The 17982-nt window shown below is 37.8% G+C and overlaps 2 protein-coding genes across 2 annotated transcripts; both read left to right on the top strand.

The window, feature by feature from the left end:
* The first annotated feature begins 4713 nt into the window (after positions 1-4713).
* Positions 4714-13176, top strand: tmem88a (transmembrane protein 88 a). The gene is made up of 3 exons (XM_079804162.1): positions 4714-5072; positions 9151-9567; positions 11218-13176. Exons 2-3 carry the CDS (start codon positions 9193-9195, stop codon positions 11497-11499), a joined length of 657 nt encoding a protein of 218 aa, XP_079660288.1. The 5' UTR covers positions 4714-5072; positions 9151-9192; the 3' UTR covers positions 11500-13176.
* Positions 13177-13210: 34 nt separating this feature from the next.
* On the top strand, positions 13211-17325 carry LOC307118520 (uncharacterized protein). Its single transcript, XM_079804163.1, is given in 4 exon segments — positions 13211-13889; positions 13892-13963; positions 13967-14063; positions 16388-17325. Coding segments are annotated over 4 exon segments (390 nt in total). The 5' UTR covers positions 13211-13823; the 3' UTR covers positions 16543-17325.
* The last annotated feature ends 657 nt before the right edge of the window (positions 17326-17982 follow it).

The following is a 17982-nucleotide window of genomic DNA, read 5'->3' as shown; positions in this document are numbered from 1 at the left end:
ACACAAACTTGAGATCCGCCATTTTTGAAATAGCAGCTAATGGAGCTAACAGCTGCTGCACGTTTGTAATCTCCGTCTATACAAATTACGGCGAACAGCATGAATGTGTTGGATTCGCTGTGTTTTCGTTGTGTTTTGATGCCGATGTAGGATCGTAAAGCCATGTGAATCAATAGTAACGCAACGTTTGCATTGTTGATGGAAGGCTTGTTCGCAGCGGTGCTGTGCAGACCGATCGCCGTATGATAACGAGTCCAGCGAGAGCACATGACTCCTTATGCTTTTGATTCACTCATGTTTTTTTTTTTTATATCATACGTGGATCTGTCTGCGCAGCGCCGATGCATCTCGAACAAGCCTGGTGAGTTTGTGTTTCCTGCTGCCCAGGGTTACCAGGTTTTCACAACAAAACCCGCCCAATTGCTACTCAAAACAAGCCCAATCGCGTTTCAGGGTGGCTTCCCCGGTAAAAATCACATTTGGGGGTAAAATATGTGTTTTTTTGGCATGGTTGCCAACTAAAATTTGCATTCCCGGGGCTAAATATCACATAATAGGGGTCGCTTCAACCCGCGGACATGAAAAACAGCCCGCGGCAACAGTGATGAAGTAGCCCAATTCCGCGGGAAAACCGCAGACTTGGCAACACTGCCGCTGCCTCGCTAGCGTTGCTGAGAAAGATGAGACGTATACAGTGACGTAAGACATGGCCCTGTTGTGGCTCTCAGCATGTGGAAAAGCAAACGGTTCTTAGAAGGCTCCTCAGTCGAACCAACTATGAACTGGGACTAGCTCTGGCTCGGAACTAGCTCTAGCACTGCCTTGGTGGAAAAGGGGTAACTGAGCGAGAAGGTTGACATGGAGCACACTAAGTCTTGAACCTTTGTGGAATCAGCCGTTTTACAGAGGAGAGTTTGCTGGCAAAAAGAGAACACGACAGAGCTCGTAATAACACGAGAATTAGCATTGGCTCGGCTTTTCTGAGATTTTAGAACTGAAGGATTTGAAATATTGTCAAAGTGATGCAGAGATGGTGTTTTTATTACTCAACAGGTGATTAAAGTATTTTATTCAACGGATAAATTACCATGTGTAGCTCTAACAGAGTTCATTGTAAGGTATTATCTGTTTTGAAGGGTCATTTCATTTTGGTTGTTGTAGCGTGGTTGTTGTAGAATTTATTTTCAAGGAAGTACCGTGTCTATTAATGGGTAAAGCTATAGGCCTAGTAATATCTTCAGCTTGAGATCTTGGTTATATCTCTCTTAAGCCAAGTAGTGAATGTTTTATGAGCAGTAGGACAACTATATTCATCCACAAAGTCACGCAGAATGCCACAACCAAAACAATGTTCTTCCCCAAAATGCATGCAATTTAGTTTTAACCGCTTGAGGCCATAGTGTACCTATAAGTATTATCTTACGATACATTCTTATATACTTATTTTCTTACATTAGTTTTATCTTATATTATATTAGTGCCGCATTACTTTGACACACTCATTTTTGACTGATAACAGAATACACACCACACATTTTCTGTGAAGCGGCATTTACTTCGTTTTTTTGTGGGTTTTTGTTTTGTTTTTGTACACCAAACAATTTTGTATTTGATTTGGTTCCTGAAGTATCTCACTCAAAAACAAAGCCAATCTACTATGGCTGGGTAAAAAATATTGATTTCTCGCTTTTAATCGATTCTCATTTTTACGGAACGATATCGATTCTTAAATCCCAAGAATCAATTAGTCATCTTGTTTTCAGTTGATGAATGAAAGAAACATTGTAGCACGCCTACAATCCAATAAATTGCAATAATCATTGTGCTTTGTTACTATTGATATGAAACAAAGTGTCAGATTTCAAATTACGTCCATTTTACGTCCATTGGCGCTGTGGCGTGAGATCACTCTAGCGCAACTCAGCTCAAGAGAAGCGCGGAGCGCACATGATCTGATTTTCTCTTCCGCTTTAATACCAGTTACAGTGCGAAATAAACATGAATGAGAATCTGAAAGGGTGTTAAAGGGGTCATGAACTGGCTTTTTTATTTTTTAAACTGTTGTCTGAGGTCAACTTATGACGTTCACGTGGTTTTTACATTCAAAAACATCATAATATAGTAAGTAATAGGCTATTTTCTGCCATGGTTTTGTGCCTCTCTCAAGACACGCTCGGTTTTAATGGGCATGCCGCACTGAAGACTTGGAAGTAAACGCCCACGGCCAGGATTGTATAAGATTTGCATATTTAATGAGCTTCATCTCCCCGGTGAGTACGCGTGAGGCATTGTTTTGAAAGCAGCAACCGGAATGATTCGTCCCTCAGGGCTCGCAAAATGTCTTTATCAAACAAACACAATGATTTATCTCTCATCCACCTGCGATTAATATGAATGTTATTTTACATTACTTGGCCTGCCCGATCGGTGGATACAAGCACGAACCGTGCATCACACACACGCACATGCGCCAAGTCCATTGCAGACAGCAAAAACTTCCGCGATTGTATTTTTCCTTCAAATATCAAGTCAAGAGAGTGAACGTACATCCCCGGGACATTGGGCTTTGCGAGCCCTGTGACAGTGGTAAGTTATGTTTAGTTAGACATGTACACGATTTAACATGTATTTGATCTATAACAATGCAATACTATCACATATAAAAACTGCTTCATTCATTCATGTAATCTCATCCTGTCTGCAAATCCAGTCTCTTGTTTACAAACGAATCCGTGGTTAAATGAACGTACGTGCAATGTCTTCCCCGCGTGAGCTGGATATTCATTAAAAATAAAGTTCAACCTCACATTTCCAATATTAGAATCCAAAAGAAGCTCTGTGTTCTTCCACAACCAGGCACAGCGCAATATCTTGCTATCTTCGGTAGCGCGATCCGTTTAGCTCCACGAGTCGGTGGGCGGGGCTAGAGAATATGGCGTACATATTTATCTGTTGAGGCGGCGTCTGCATTCTATGACGCCAATGGTCGACATATTCTGAGATCGAGCGTTTTCTGGGCCTGGTGTCAATAAAAGCTTTCCTTTCACTAACAAGGAAGTTTTCAGCTCTGAAACTTACAGGATATTCTTATATCACGATGAACTTTTATATATCAAAGGCTCAAGGGAAAGTTGATTTCTCAATTCATCACCCCTTTAAAAGATAGAGTACAACTTACCGAAAGACGTCAGTAAAACAGCTTATAAACAATGTCATGTAACGTCACATTTACCTCAGAAAAACCATATCCACTATCCAGTGTCCATAAACTCGTTAGTCAGCTAGAAAAATGAACTCTAGAGGAGCATTTTGCTGAATATAGGCACAATATTACATATTCGTTATAATTTTTTTTTCAGTATTTAATGCATGTATATGTATGAATAAATCTGGCAAGTTTTTATGACAGCCACATTTGAACGTTTATATTTCAAAAAACAAATTGGAGTCGAAATATGATTATGTAATTGTAAAGTTAATATTATAACTGTATTATTTATTTATTTTTTAAACATTGAGTGTAATTTAAGTGTTTGTAAACAAATCAGTTAATTTTTACCTTCAATATTAAAGTAGGCTAATGTAGTCGTGTAGGCTATAACTGACTACCGTAGCATTGGTTCAGAGATTTGTTTTCCTTAGGAACATTTGCCATGTATTGTACCTGATATCCACAATAATTGATATTGAATCGAATCTAAATGAAATCGAATCGAATCAAATCGCAAGCTTGAGAATCGAATTGTGAAATGTGTGTTAATACCCAGCCCTACAATCTACGTGCCCTCTGCCGAAATCTCCAGAAAACATCCTCCCGGAGCCCTGTGTCCTGACAGCTCTGACACATCTTGAGAGATATTGAACAGACATGAACTCCCCTCGCTGTATCTGCAGCTGAACTAAAGGTGAAGAGGGAAACATCATACAAAGAGCCAACTGTTTTAAAGAGCCCTCAGTGGGTTGGACATAAGTTTAAGCCTTTATTAACTTTTATTTAATTGTTTTTTTTTTTTACTTTAACTCAGGAGAAATAGCCTTCTTAATCTCTTTCTGTGCCACTGGGAGTTTCCCCGATCTCTTTCATATTTCAGTTTTTTTTATATATGCCCCTTAATCATGTTATATATATTTTCCTCAGGACATCAGGAATGCTTTTATTGTTCTTGAGATGTCTTATCTTAGAATCTTTTCTAAGAGTGTGATGAAAATACAAGTCGTGATGTAAAAACCAGGGTTATGTAAATGGCAGAGTTTTTGCTTTTGAATGTGAACAGATTAAGTCATTCAAGCTGTCCATTTACTCACAATACCAATTATTGCAGAAACGTGTTCTTTAGGAAAATGTCAGTTTTGTATGACGTGCTTCTAATGGTCTTTTCAGTGGTCTTCAAAGCACAAATAAAAATGCACTTGCATCAGAAAAAAAGCATGGCTTGGAGTTTTAAATAAAACAAAGATTGTTGGAGAGCATTTGAGAAGTAAATGCTGTTTGAATCTTTCTACTTCAACTGAAAAATAGCGAACAATCTCTGAGAAAATTGTTTTAAAGTAAATCCTACACCAACACTCTTTTGCAGAGTGTGTAAATCCAAAGGGAGTCCAGGTCATAGATCTTCTCATTGGGCAAAAAAGAAAAACAAGTACTCCTGGATAAGACACCCCCCACCCAACACCCCAAACTCATAAATGCCCCAGCCAGGGCAGCGTAGGGCCAAAAAGAGAAGTGGGAGTGGAGAGATATAACTGAGTTACCAGGCAGGACATCTTCGTCAAAGGAAGGAAAGAGCGGAGCAGGAAAGGAGGAAGAGAAAGGGCTGAAATAGAGGAGTGAACGTTCCACAGAGTTCAGTTTCACACAGAGCCAGTGGAGATACTACAGGTGGACATGAAAACTAGATGAATATAACGTACGATAAAAATTACAGACCTGTATAATCGTCTCAACCAGTCTGAAGGATTTGTATATATTTCATTGAGGAAAGAAAATGATATAACAAGTCAAGGGAAAAGTTTCTCTGCAGGAGGAAAAGGTGTTTTTTGAGGGAACGAACGACCGACTATATTACACTAATGTAAGTATAGAACTTAGACTTTGTATTGAGTTTTAACTTATGCAACGGTTTCATGACTTATGCACATTTTAATGTGTATGATTTAAAAATGCATATTTTCGATTTTTTTTGTTTGTTTATCTATGTATGAATGCATATTAAAATGTACAAATGTATTATGTGGATTTTTGATTATTCAGACTTTGGATAAATAGAACACAAGGTCTTTCAGTATTAAATATTAAGACCTGTTATCTTGGACCCATATTAAATATATTCTCAATCTAAAAAGTGTTCAATACACCAATGATGAGCAGTGCACCGTAGTTCAGTTTATGCTCTATTCTTTTTTCCTGGCATATCTATTGACTTTAATTCCCTAAAGACGGTCTATGTCCTGTCAAAATCCCCTTGATATATTTTGTGGAATTTCCTGATATTCGGGACCCTGAATCAGAATGTAAGATTAGTCATGGTGGTGATTTAATCTTGGCAATGTACAAATTCTTGCACAACTCTTCTAATAACAAAATAAAATAGTCTACTGTTATAATAATAAAATACAGCTAAATTAACAAATGATCAAACAGAATTTTAAAATAACTTACTACCATCACTTTGGATAATATAATTTGCAGAATTAATAATATAAAGAATATAAACAAGCCTTTCTGAACTTATTGTCACTTATTTATTTTTTTTAAAGTGATGTATAGGCCATTGAAGACTTCCTCAAAGTCACAACAAATTGCTCTTAAAAGAGTTTTAAAGGTGATTGTGTGGGAAAGGTTTTTAAATCAGGTCTCGATAACATCTGAACTATTAATGGCAGAATGATATCATACTTGTATTCACTCAAAATTGGGCTCACTCCAAATAAACGAGATTAAGCAGAAGACGTTTACCTAGAAAGAATAAGCAATCATGTGACCTTCCAAATTCTTCCAAAATGAACATGATAATCTTCGCACTAACATCTGCCATCAGTGCTGCTACTACTCAATGCGTATTTTTGATCAAAGGGGACTAAACAGCATAAATCAAGGGAAAATTAATATTTCCTGACATTCACTTGCTTTATTGTGAAACTGTAACAAGCTGTTGACAGCTCTTTATGACTGTTTCTTTAGGATGTTGCTCTTTTGGCGTTCCGCTGTTTTATAGTATTTGTGATCTAGTCAGCATTCAGGGTTTCCTGATGAGCCCATTCCAAAGTTATTGTTTTGTGTTTTTTGGTCATCCTGGAGATCAGGGTGGGGTCAGCGGCTTCGTTTCCTGATCTTCAGTGTTAGTTATCACCATTTTCTTTCTCTATATTTCACTGGAACTTTTTTAGAGAAATACAATCCATACTTTTTAAACCAACAAAATCACCTTTAAAAGAAAATGTTTGATTAAATGCAAGTTAAGCTTGATAGACAGCACTTGTGGTATAATGCTGATAACCACAAACATTTATTTCCACTTGTTCCTCCCCCCAAACAACAGAGCAAAAGTATGGGTTACAGTGAGGCTCATACAATGGAAGTGAATGTGGCCAGTCCTTAAATGTTAAAATACTCATTGTTTCAATAGTATAGCCACAGGATGTAAACACTATGGCCCGGTTTCACAGAGAGGGCTTAGACTAAGCCAGGATTTGGCCTTAGTTCAATTAGGATATTTGAGTATCTTTTATAAATATGCCTTAAAAAAACATTACTGGTGTGCATTACAAACATTACAAAACAATGGCACTGACAGGGCAAGTTGCTTTCAGTTAAAACAGCTCAAACATGCATTTTAGTCTGGGACTAGCTTAAGTCTTGTCTGTGAAACGGGGGGTAAGTGTGTTAACATGATTTTAGTGTAAAAAAAAGATCACTTCCTATGATTTCTGTGTTAAGTTATATCCAGTTTAACAACTTTACTGCATGCTAACACACCGCCATGACAGGCAACACAATAAACCCCAGAATAACTGTAAAAAATGTGTTCAATTAGGATATTTAAGTAGCTTTTATTAACATGCTTTAGAAAAAAAAAACATTGCTGGTGTGCATCTTGAGACAAAACAATGGCACTGACTTATTTTAAGATACATCAGTGCAAGTTGCTTTCAGTTAAAACAGCTCAAACATACATTTTAGTCTGGGACTAGCTTAAAGGTGCACTATGTAAAAAAAAATTTCAGTAAAATATCAAAAAACCATTAGGCCAGTGTTATATATTTTGTTCAGTTGAGTACTTACAATATCCCAAATGTTTCCAACTATTTGTCAATGGTGAGAAATTTCCTATTTTAACCAAGGAACCGGGACGTGTGAGGGAGTCGCCTGTCAATGGCGTCATATCTGCGTTACCCTCGGTTTACGGTTTTATTTTGCAGAAACGCTTTACTCTCACTGCAGTGTGAACAAGTGTCATTGCAGCCACCGAGCGAACGCACAGAGTAACGTCATAACATCATTTTCAACACACTCAAATGTATCTAATATGATAAACAGAGCTGCGTTACCTCATACTCATGACCGGAAAAGCGGAAGTGGCGCCGGCGACTGTGTCATAATAAAAGTCCCGCTGCTTGCAAGGCGTGTGTTGCGTTCATCTTATTAACAATCGCTCCAGCGGCCTTGCTCCGCTCCCACAACACTCGGTCCTGCTCTGCTTCATACTACAGTAACGTTAAAGGGATCATGAACTGGCTTTTTACAATTTTTTATACTGTTGTCTGAGGTCAACTAATGACGTTCGCGTGGTTTTTACATTCAAAAACATCATAATGAATAAGTAATAGGCTATTTTCTGTCTTGGTTTTGAGGCTCTCTGAAAAACGCTCAGTTTTAATGGGCGTGTCGCACTGAAGACTTGGAAGTAAACGCCCACGGCTAGGATTGGATAAGATTTGCATATTTAATGAGCTTCAGCTCCCCTCAGTACATGTGGGAATTGTTTTGAAAGCGTCTGGAGAAACGCTCACAAGCCTGTGACCGCGTGCTGAGGTATGTAATCAATAGATATCAAACGATCTGTAACAATGCAATACTAGCACATATAAAAAACATGTTTTACTCACATAAGTGTGTTGCACCATTCCTGTCGGATCCAATATAGAAGGCACAGCATTGTGTTTTATCTCAATATGTCTGCAAATCCAGTCTCGACCTCTATCTTGTTTACAATCGATTATGCAGTGAAATGAAACGAACAAACACGCAATGTCTTCCCCACGTGAGCTGGAATCGGCATGTTTATTGCTCGGTAGCGACCCATTTAGCTCCACGAGTCAGTGGGCGGGCTTGAGGCGGTGCTTCTGCATTCTATGACGTCAGTGGTCGACATATTCTGAGATCTCTCGTTTTCTGGGCCTGGTGTCTATAAAAGCTTTTCTTTGACTAATAAGGACGTTTTCAGCTCTGAAACGTACAGGATATTCTTATATCACGATGAACTTTTATATGTCAAAGGCTCAAAGGAAAGTTGATTTCTCAATTCACCACCCCTTTAATAATCACATCCATGAACATGATTTCTGCCCAAGTCATATCCCGATTCTTTTCCACCGGCTGTGAGGTGAAGACCACATGTCCCAAGATTCTGCGCTCAAACTTGGCGTCATCAAACTACGCCTTTGTTTTGAATAAGCGATCTTTAGTGGACGGAAAGCTTTAAGCCTTTAAGCCTTGTCTGTGAAACCGGGGGAATATGTTTTAACAGAAGAACTATATTGCTTTTATAAAATTACCACCTTCACATTCTGCTTAATCCTCCAAAAACTGGCCCCATTTACATTGTAGTACTGTAAGTGTCTCACTATAATCTTGATTTTTGACTTATTTTGTGGTAATCAACATTATGTTACAAAATAGCTACTAACATTTGAACTTCTGGAATATTCCTTAAATAGACATTTCGTTGTTTATGGCCAATTTATAGTAGCCATTAAATACTGTACCATTATTAACCAATAGTCCTTAATTAATAATCTGTCTGTCTATCTATCTATCTATCTATCTATCTATCTATCTATCTATCTATCTATCTATCTATCTATCTATCTATCTATCTATCTATCTATCTATCTATCTATCTATCTATCTATCTATCTATCTATATCTAGCCAAAAAATCTAGACAAAAACTGGCCTATACCTGAGAGACTGATGAACGGCAAGATGAGTCTTTCCCGTAATGGTACCTTGGAGAAACCCGCCTCTCTGCAGTTCCCCACGGATAAGGGGGAGCCTGAATCACCTCACCCACGTCTCCATCACACTGGTTCCATCTCCTCCAGTACTCCAGCTAACGTGTCCAGCTCAGGTGTTGTGGTTCCTCCTCCGTACTCAATAGCAGGCAGTGCAGTGAACGACTCTCTGGAGCTGAGAGGCTCTTTGGACTGTTGGGCCTGTTCTGTTCTGGTTACAGCACAGAATCTGATCATCGCCGCGCTCAACGTAGGTTTGGCTGCATTTATCTTCGGCCTCATCCTCTTGCCATCGCTCGTCATGGTCGTTTTTGGTTTCCTCTGCCATTCAACGGTAAATTTTTACGTTTTTACATTTCTAACATATAACGTTGTCTTAAAAGGGTAAGTTCACCCAAAAATGAAAATTCTGTCATTAATTACTCACCCTCATGTTGTTCCAAACCCATAAGACCTTCGTTCATCTTCGGAACACAAATTAAGATATTTTTGATGAAATCCGAGAGGTTTTTGAACCACACATAGGCAGCAACGTCATTGCAACTTTTCCCCTCTCTCTCCATCCCACACATTCCTGTCAAAATCTCTACTGTCCTATCCAAATTAAGGCACAAAAAAGGCCAAAAACATAACTTAAAAAACCAAGTTCCAAGTTCTTCGTCAGAACATCGGCTTCGTAAGACAAAGGTCTTACGGGTTTGGAACGACATAACGGGGAGTAATTAAAAGATTAGTTCACTTTAAAATGAAATAAGATGTATAAGACTTTCTTCTTTCTGATGAACACAGTCAGAGTTATATTAATAAATATACTGATGCTTCCAAACTTTATAATGACAGTGAACGGGGGGCCACGAGTTTGAAGCTTAAAAAAGGGCATCCGTCCATCATAAGCTAGAAATTTTACTTTATAAAGTTTTAAATATTGATATTTTTCTTACAAAAACCCATCGATTCGCTTCAGAAGGACTTTATTAACCCCCCTGAGCCGCGTGGAGTACGTTTATGATGGATGGATGTACTTTATTGAGCTTCAAACTCGCCATTGTAAAGTATCAAATCAAAATGGACCCTAGTCTAACTGTATTATTCACCAGTGCATGTTAATCCAAAGATTTGAGCAAAAAAAAACTACACTATAGTTCATAAGTTTGAGGTAAGATTATTCAATGTTTTTCAAAAGAAGTCTCTTATGCTCACCGAGGCTTTTATTTGGTCAAAAGTATAGAACGGTACTATTGTGAAATATTATTACAATGTAAAATGTTTTCAATTTTAATATTTTTAAAACCTAATTTATTCCTGTGATGACAAAGCTGAATTTGTAGCATCATTACTCCAGTCTTTAGTAGACTTCAGAAATCATTATGTGCAGATTTTTTGCTCAAGAAAGAGTATTGTCAGTGTTGAAATAGGCCTATGCTGTGCTGCTTAATATTATTTTTATGTTAACTGTGATGCATTCATGATAATAAACTGAAAAGTTTATTTAAAATGTCGTACTTACTCCAAACTTTTGAAAGGTATTGTATATGTATAATTATTACATTTTAATCTTTTTTTTTTTCAGTATTTTTGTCCTCACATACTGCAATTCCACCCGAAATCACAATTCCCAACGGAATTAAAACAGCTTACATTGTTCTAATGTCATCCAAGAACTGATTAATAAACTTCCCAGAGTTCATTGCAACTAACACAAAACATCTGGGTAATAGTCTCACATAATCCTCTCTTATCATTTCTCTGAATCAGTGATCAGTTAACCGCCACCAACTGAGCTGTCTCAGTCAACTCCCACTACCTCACCATATGGATGTTTTTTTTAATTAATGATCGCAGGTCAATGTATACATGCTCTTATCTGATCTGACAACATATTACAGGCACAATTTGTTCAACACGTTGCCAAATTTCAGTCACTTCTCTCTCTTTCTTGCTAACTAACGCTTTTTCTTGCACTCCTCCCTGTTTTGTTCCAAAGGTTCAGCGCCACGGTACTTCCGTCTACTGTTCCGATCTCTTGGACGATGGAGGTTGTGTGGCTTTGCTGGTGGTGGGGTTCCTGCTGCTGGCTCCCCTCCTGGTTCTGGCTCTGGCCGCTTATTGCAGAATGGCACGCCACCTCCAGCTGGGCCTGTGCTTCATCCCCTACAGCCGTGCCGTCTATAAGAACCTGCCTGCATCACGTCATCGAGGCCTGCGGGGCTGCTGTGGCCAGCAGGGGGCAGGAGAGAGCGAGGGAAAGGGAAGCGTCTGGGTTTGAGCAGACTGGAAAAAACCCAAGAAAGAGTCTGGTGAATTTAATGTGAATAACAAACAGAGCCCCAATAATACCAAACAGATGTTGATACAAGCAGTGCCATGTTCTCAGCACTTCTGTTAAATTGACATTTTACAAATTGTGCATTTATTCAGTCTCAGTCTATCTCTCTCTCTTTTTACGTGATTTTTAAAGTTCTTTTTTTAACTGGCTCAGCCTATACAATGGTGAAAAGGGTGGAACTATTTTTTATAAATGTTGTTTCTTTTTAAAATGTTTTTCGCATTTTTAGTAGGCCTATTTTAGGGAATTTTCATACATTTAACATGAATAAGACATTCTTTGTGAATTGTTTTTATTACTGTACAAACACTTCTTACTACTTATAAAATAAATAAAACATTTCCACAATAAATGTATGAATTATCAAAAGTGATCAATGTGTGGCAAGCTATTTAGCAAGAGGGCGGTTTATATGCTCCCATTACCTCATTAGACAATCACACACAATTTATTTAACGCCGTTGCAATGAATTTTAGGCCTATTTAATAAGTAAAGCTGTTGTAAGATGATACACTGATCAGGTATAACATTATGACCACCTTCCTAATAATGTGTTGGTCCCCCTTTTGCTGCCAAAACAGCCCTGACCTGTCGAGGCGTGGACTCTAGACCCCTGAAGGTGTGCTGTGGTGTCTGGCACCAAGATGTTAGCGGCAGATCCTTTAAGTTCCTGTAAGTTGTGAGGTGGGGTCTCCATGGATCGTACTTGTTTGTTAAGCACATCCCTCAGATGCTCGATTGGATTGTGATCTGGGGAATTTGGAGGCCAAGTCAACACCTCAAACTCGTGCTCCTCAAACCATTCCTGAACTATTTTTCCTTTGTGGCAGGGCGCATTATCCTGTGAAAGAGGCCATAGCCACCAGGGAATACCGTTTCCTTTCAAAGGGTTTACATGGTCTGCAACAATGCTTAGGTAGGTGGTACGTGTCCAAGTAACATCCACATGGATGGCAGGACCCAAGGTTTCCCAACAGAACATTGCCCAAAGCATCACACTGCCGCAGCCGGCTTGCCTTCTTCCCATAGTGCATCCTGGTGACATCATCTGCCATGTGTTCCCCTGGTAAGCAACGCACACGCACCCGGCCGTCCACATGATGTAAAAGAAGATGTGATTCATCAGACCAGGCCACCTTCTTCCTTTGCTCTGTAGTCCAGTTTTGATGCTCACGTGGCCACTGTTGGCGCTTTCGGTGGTGGACCGGGGTCAGAATGGACACCCTGACTGGTCTGCGGCTATGCCGCCCCATACGCAATAAACTGTGATGCACTTTGTATTCTGACACCTTACTATCAGAACCAGCATTAACTTCTTGAGCAATTTGAGCTGCAGTAGCTCGTCTGTTTGATTGCACCACACAGGTCAGCCTTCGCTCCCCACGTGCATCCATGAGCCTTGGCCGCCCATGAGTCATGACCAGTCGCTGGTTCACCACTGTTCCTTCAACCACCGCAGACCGGGAACACCTGACAAGAGCTGCAGTTTCGGAGATGCTCTGACCCAGTCCTCTAGCCATCACAATTTGGCCCTTGTCAAAATTTTCCTGCTTCTAACACATCAACTTTGAGGACAAAATGTTCACTTGCTGCCTAATATATCCCACCCACTAACAGGTGCCCTGATGAGGTAATCAGTGTTATTCACTTCACTAGTCACTTTATTCAATGTTATGCCTGATTGGTGTGTGTGTGTGTGTATATATATATATTTATTTATTTATTTATTATAGCCTATTTTCTGCCAAACATGATGCTAAAATGTTGTGGGGGGTTAAGTTTTTACAATAATGCGGTTCGAATTAATTTATAAATTGCATTTATATTTATATCGAATTTATAGCATGCATTAGATCTGTGTGGTCATGGCTAATGGTTGTTTCTCAAATAACCTACTCCTTTTCAATTGGTCAAACTTACACTAAATTGTAGGCTATACAAATTCTCTGATTGGCTAAATGACTCAGGCAGCAATTAATTTTCCATCAACAGTGGATTTTAATTACAATAATATAACTGCCTAATTATAGAGGTCTCAGACATCTAGGCTATCTTGTTAGATATTATGGGCAATCACATAGGCTACAGCAGCCTTAATTGCCATCAACGTGATTTATGCGTTTATTGAATGCGCTTTATGAAGAAGGTTGGCTATGGCATCTTCTTGAGGGAAAAAAAATGTACTCAGTCACTTCTGAGTACATAAGCTTTTGTTGTGGCTTTCAGGCTTAGTTATTTAAGCCTCGGCCGGTGGAAATTTCCCATGGTGTTCCGCGCACGCTCAATCAAAGCTTTAATACGCAACCGAGGTAACGGAACAGAGGGGCAGATAGAGTCAGTACAGCATCATCAGACAGTATCCGTCGGGAATGCGACCTGCATGCTGCCCTAACACGATCTCTCTAGGGACCTTCACGAGCACAATCCCATGGAGCCAGAGTTTCAAACGAAGCAAAACCTTCAGATCATTGGATAAGACGCACGCCACTTTGTTTCTCTACAGGTACGTTTATAAGTGATGTGTCTGAAATGGGGATGCGTGACGAAGACAGTGTTTTGACAAAACAACTTTTGAACGTTTTTAAGGAATATTTAGTGTGCTTGACACAATAATAGACCTATTAGACTTAGTTCTATAGGCTACTCAACGTGCACATTTTAATTTATCCGTAGGCTACCTGAAATATTTATTGTATAGATTTATTAGCATTTTAAAAGTTTGTATTATTCAGAAGCCTATTATATTTTACTAACTCGTATGTTATTAACAAATTGTTTCTCTGAGCACATGTTTAGCCTGTCTGGATTTGCACTCATTTGATCTGTGATGTGTGTTTGTGTGAGCCAAGTCGCTTTGATTTTCTTGAATGAGGGATTAACCTCTCCTCGGTAGAGTTTTATGTAAGATATAGGCTGCCTTCAATAGAACGACAATGCATCTTACTCGAGTCGTGCATCTATAGACTGTAGGTGCTCAAGGGATCATTGAGCAAGAATGTAAAGGGTCTTGGCTAGTTTCTAACTGATGATGTTAGGGACCCCTATTTATTTATTTTGATAGAAGTTTCCTATGCTTATCACGTCTATTAACAAATACAGAAAAAAAATATTTTTTACAATTTAAAATGATGGTTTTCTCTTTTAATATACTTTAAAATGTCATTTTTTTCTGTAATAGAAAGCTGAATTTTCATTACTTCAGTGTTCGGTGTCACATGATCCTTCAGAAATCATTCTACTATGATGATTTGATACACAATTATTATCAATGTTGGAAACAGTTGTGCTGCCTAATATTTTTTTTTTTTTTTTAAACTGTGATACTTTTTTCAGGATTCATTGATGAATAAAAAGTTCAAAAGAACAGCATTTATTCAAAATATAAATAATTTCTAACTATATAAATCTTTACTCTGACTTTTTAGCAATTTAATTGATATTAATATTTTTTGGGAAACTGTGATACTTTTTTCAGATTCATTGATGAATAAAAAGTTCAAAAGAACAGCATTTATTCAAAATAGAAATATTTTTGAACAAAAATAATCTTTACTATGACATCCTTGCTGAATAAAAGTATGAATTTCTTTTTAAAAAAAGAACGTTTTCTTCTTTCGAACGGTAGTGTGGCCTATATAGATTTCTATTTTAAATAAATGCTGTTCTTTTGAACTTTTTATTTATCAAATGCCGCGTTTCCACCGAAATTACCCGGAACTATTTGTACCAGGAACTTTTTTCCCAGGAACTTTTTCTCCCCCAGACCTGCTACAATCTGCGTTTCCACCGAGTATCCCGAAAAAAGTATCATATACAAATATTAAGCTGCACAACTGTTTCCAACATTGATTTCTGAAGGATCATGTGACACTGAAGACTGGAGAAATGGCAGATGAAAATTCAGCGTTGCGTCACAGAAATAAATGATATCTTAAAGTGTATTAAAATAGAATTATTATTATTTTATATCATTATTTTAAATTGTAATAATATTTCACAATATTACTGTTTTTCCCTGTATTTATACTCTTAGCATAAGAGAGTTCTTTCAAAAACATTAAAAATAGTAATGTTTCCAAACTTTTGACCTGTATGCATGCAGAATACTGTATATACGCAGCAGACTTCATTTTACTAATGATATTCCTTTCTAAATACAATACATTTGTCACATCTAGAATAGTTTTAATGATTTACAGATGACAAAATAAATCATAATCCCATTCTGCTAAATACACGGGCGTTACTGCTCATAATTTACGTATAAGTGTTCAGCAGTTCCCTTCCTGTAGTTAGGATTTATGTGTTACACTGACGTTGTGGCTAATTGTGGAGTCAGAGCTGGTTGTTCCAGTGCTCCAAAGTGGGCCAGGGAACACAACTGTGTTCCCCGCTCAAGTGATATACCGTATAGTAGTCTACAAGCCTCAGACACGACTGAGGATTAATCCTCTCAGGATGAATGAGCTCTTTGTTTCTTTGAGCCATTATTAGCAATCTCCTGCTTTCACCTCTCAGCTAATGTTCCGGTAGGAGAAGCGAGATAAGCTTGAAGAAACAAACACAATGGCATTGAAACTCCATGTTCTTCAGTCATTTATGTTCTCTCTCCAGATCTCTAGATTGGGAAAGCCATGGGTAAGAAAGTCTTGCAGTGTTTCCCCTGGTACAAACGCTGTAAAGAGCGGGGTAAAAGCAGGCTGTGCCCTCCTCCACCTGGTAAGTTTGCTTGTTGACCACATTTCTTCCTGATATGGCTAATGAAGTCAAACTGTCTTTCAATACTCCATATTGTATAAACTCAATTTTCTATCTCTGCGTTCACAGTGCCATCTGTTGAGGTGCAACCTGGCTTCTCTCCGACAGTCTCCTGGGGTTACGACGGAGAGGAAAGCGCCGCACGTCCCGTCTATTTTTCCCACAAAGCACGAGTAATTTACCGCCACCAGATGGATGGCAATATTATCGATGCCACCTGCTGACCTCTGGGCTCCTTTCCCAGAATCCCTTGCCTTGTACCTGTAGACCTTCAGAACAGTGTAGAGGAGCACCTACTAGACTGTTCCGTCGTGTGTAATTAAACGAAATCTTTTATATTCAGTAAAAATGTCAGTGTTTCCTCTGGTTCCTCCACCCTCTTGCCAGACCTGGCATTCACCTGTCTTGTACTTACTGTGTTGAAATGAAATGAAATGTTTCAAGGGAGACAGAGTGATGCAAGCCACATGGAATTTAAAAGCAAGGACTGAGCGGGATGTTGTAAATAAATACAACGGATGTGTATTTTGTCATATATCTGGTCCTGGATGAATGATTTCCTGTTGTTATTTTTTTAGAGGTTCATGAACGCATTCAAGATAATGATACAATTTTGTACTAATCACTGAAATTCTAATATAAAATATCTCTATGTTTAGTAAATATTATATATTTTGTTTCTCTGATTCTATTAAAGGAGATTGATTCTTCAATAAAGTGAATATATACATTTATTGTTCATTTTTGTCATCTTCATTCAAATGTACTTTCTGTTTTGATGAATATGTCCTTAATTGTGATCAAAAAGAATATCTCAGTGGTACAAAAATGCTGTATCCTCTTTATGCAAAATATAATGTACTATTAAGATTTGGGGGTAAAACATGTTTTGAATGTCTTCTGGACAGGCTTTGTGAGATTTTCCCCATTTAATTTTAATTTCAAGTTTTAACTTAAGACTACATCAAATGTAAAATTATGTATTTTGATGAATAAATACCAATGCAAAGATGACAATGTTCCCAAATGAAATAATGTGATTTTAAAATGTAGGCCTACTAAATTAAATGATCTGCAAAATGTTTACTTTGTATAACCATATATATATATATATATATATATATATATATATATATATATATATATATATATATATATATATATATATATATACTGTATATATATTAGATAATTAGTGCTGTCGATCGATTAAAAAATTGCGAAATCGCACATTTGAATTTTTTTTACATTTAAACATTTTTAATCACGAATAATTACAATTAATTTAGGAACAAATTAAAGACAGTATATTTTAAATATTTGTTGTAATGGCATCTTTTTATGAATGAATGCCAGTATCACTACTAATACAGCTGATGCCTCTATGAAATAGATTTTTTATCAAACAGTCCAGCCTGCATAAATAATAAATGAAACATAGACTAATCCTTATTAAAGCTACAATTTTCTCTGTTACCTTTGTTCTTTGATTAACATTAATGACATGACAGCAACTGGTTTATTAGGCTGCTGTCACTTTAAGATCTGCCGCTGCCGATCATGACGCAGATCTGACTGTCATGCGAATCTCATTTTCTCATTCAACTCTTTAAGTTAATTTAAGACGTTATTTAACTAATTAATCGTCTATAATCGACTATGTC

Source organism: Gobio gobio, assembly GCF_949357685.1.
Source record: "Gobio gobio genome assembly, chromosome: 22".
Taxonomy (NCBI): domain Eukaryota; kingdom Metazoa; phylum Chordata; class Actinopteri; order Cypriniformes; family Gobionidae; genus Gobio; species Gobio gobio.
This window is presented reverse-complemented; position numbering and strand designations above follow the sequence as displayed.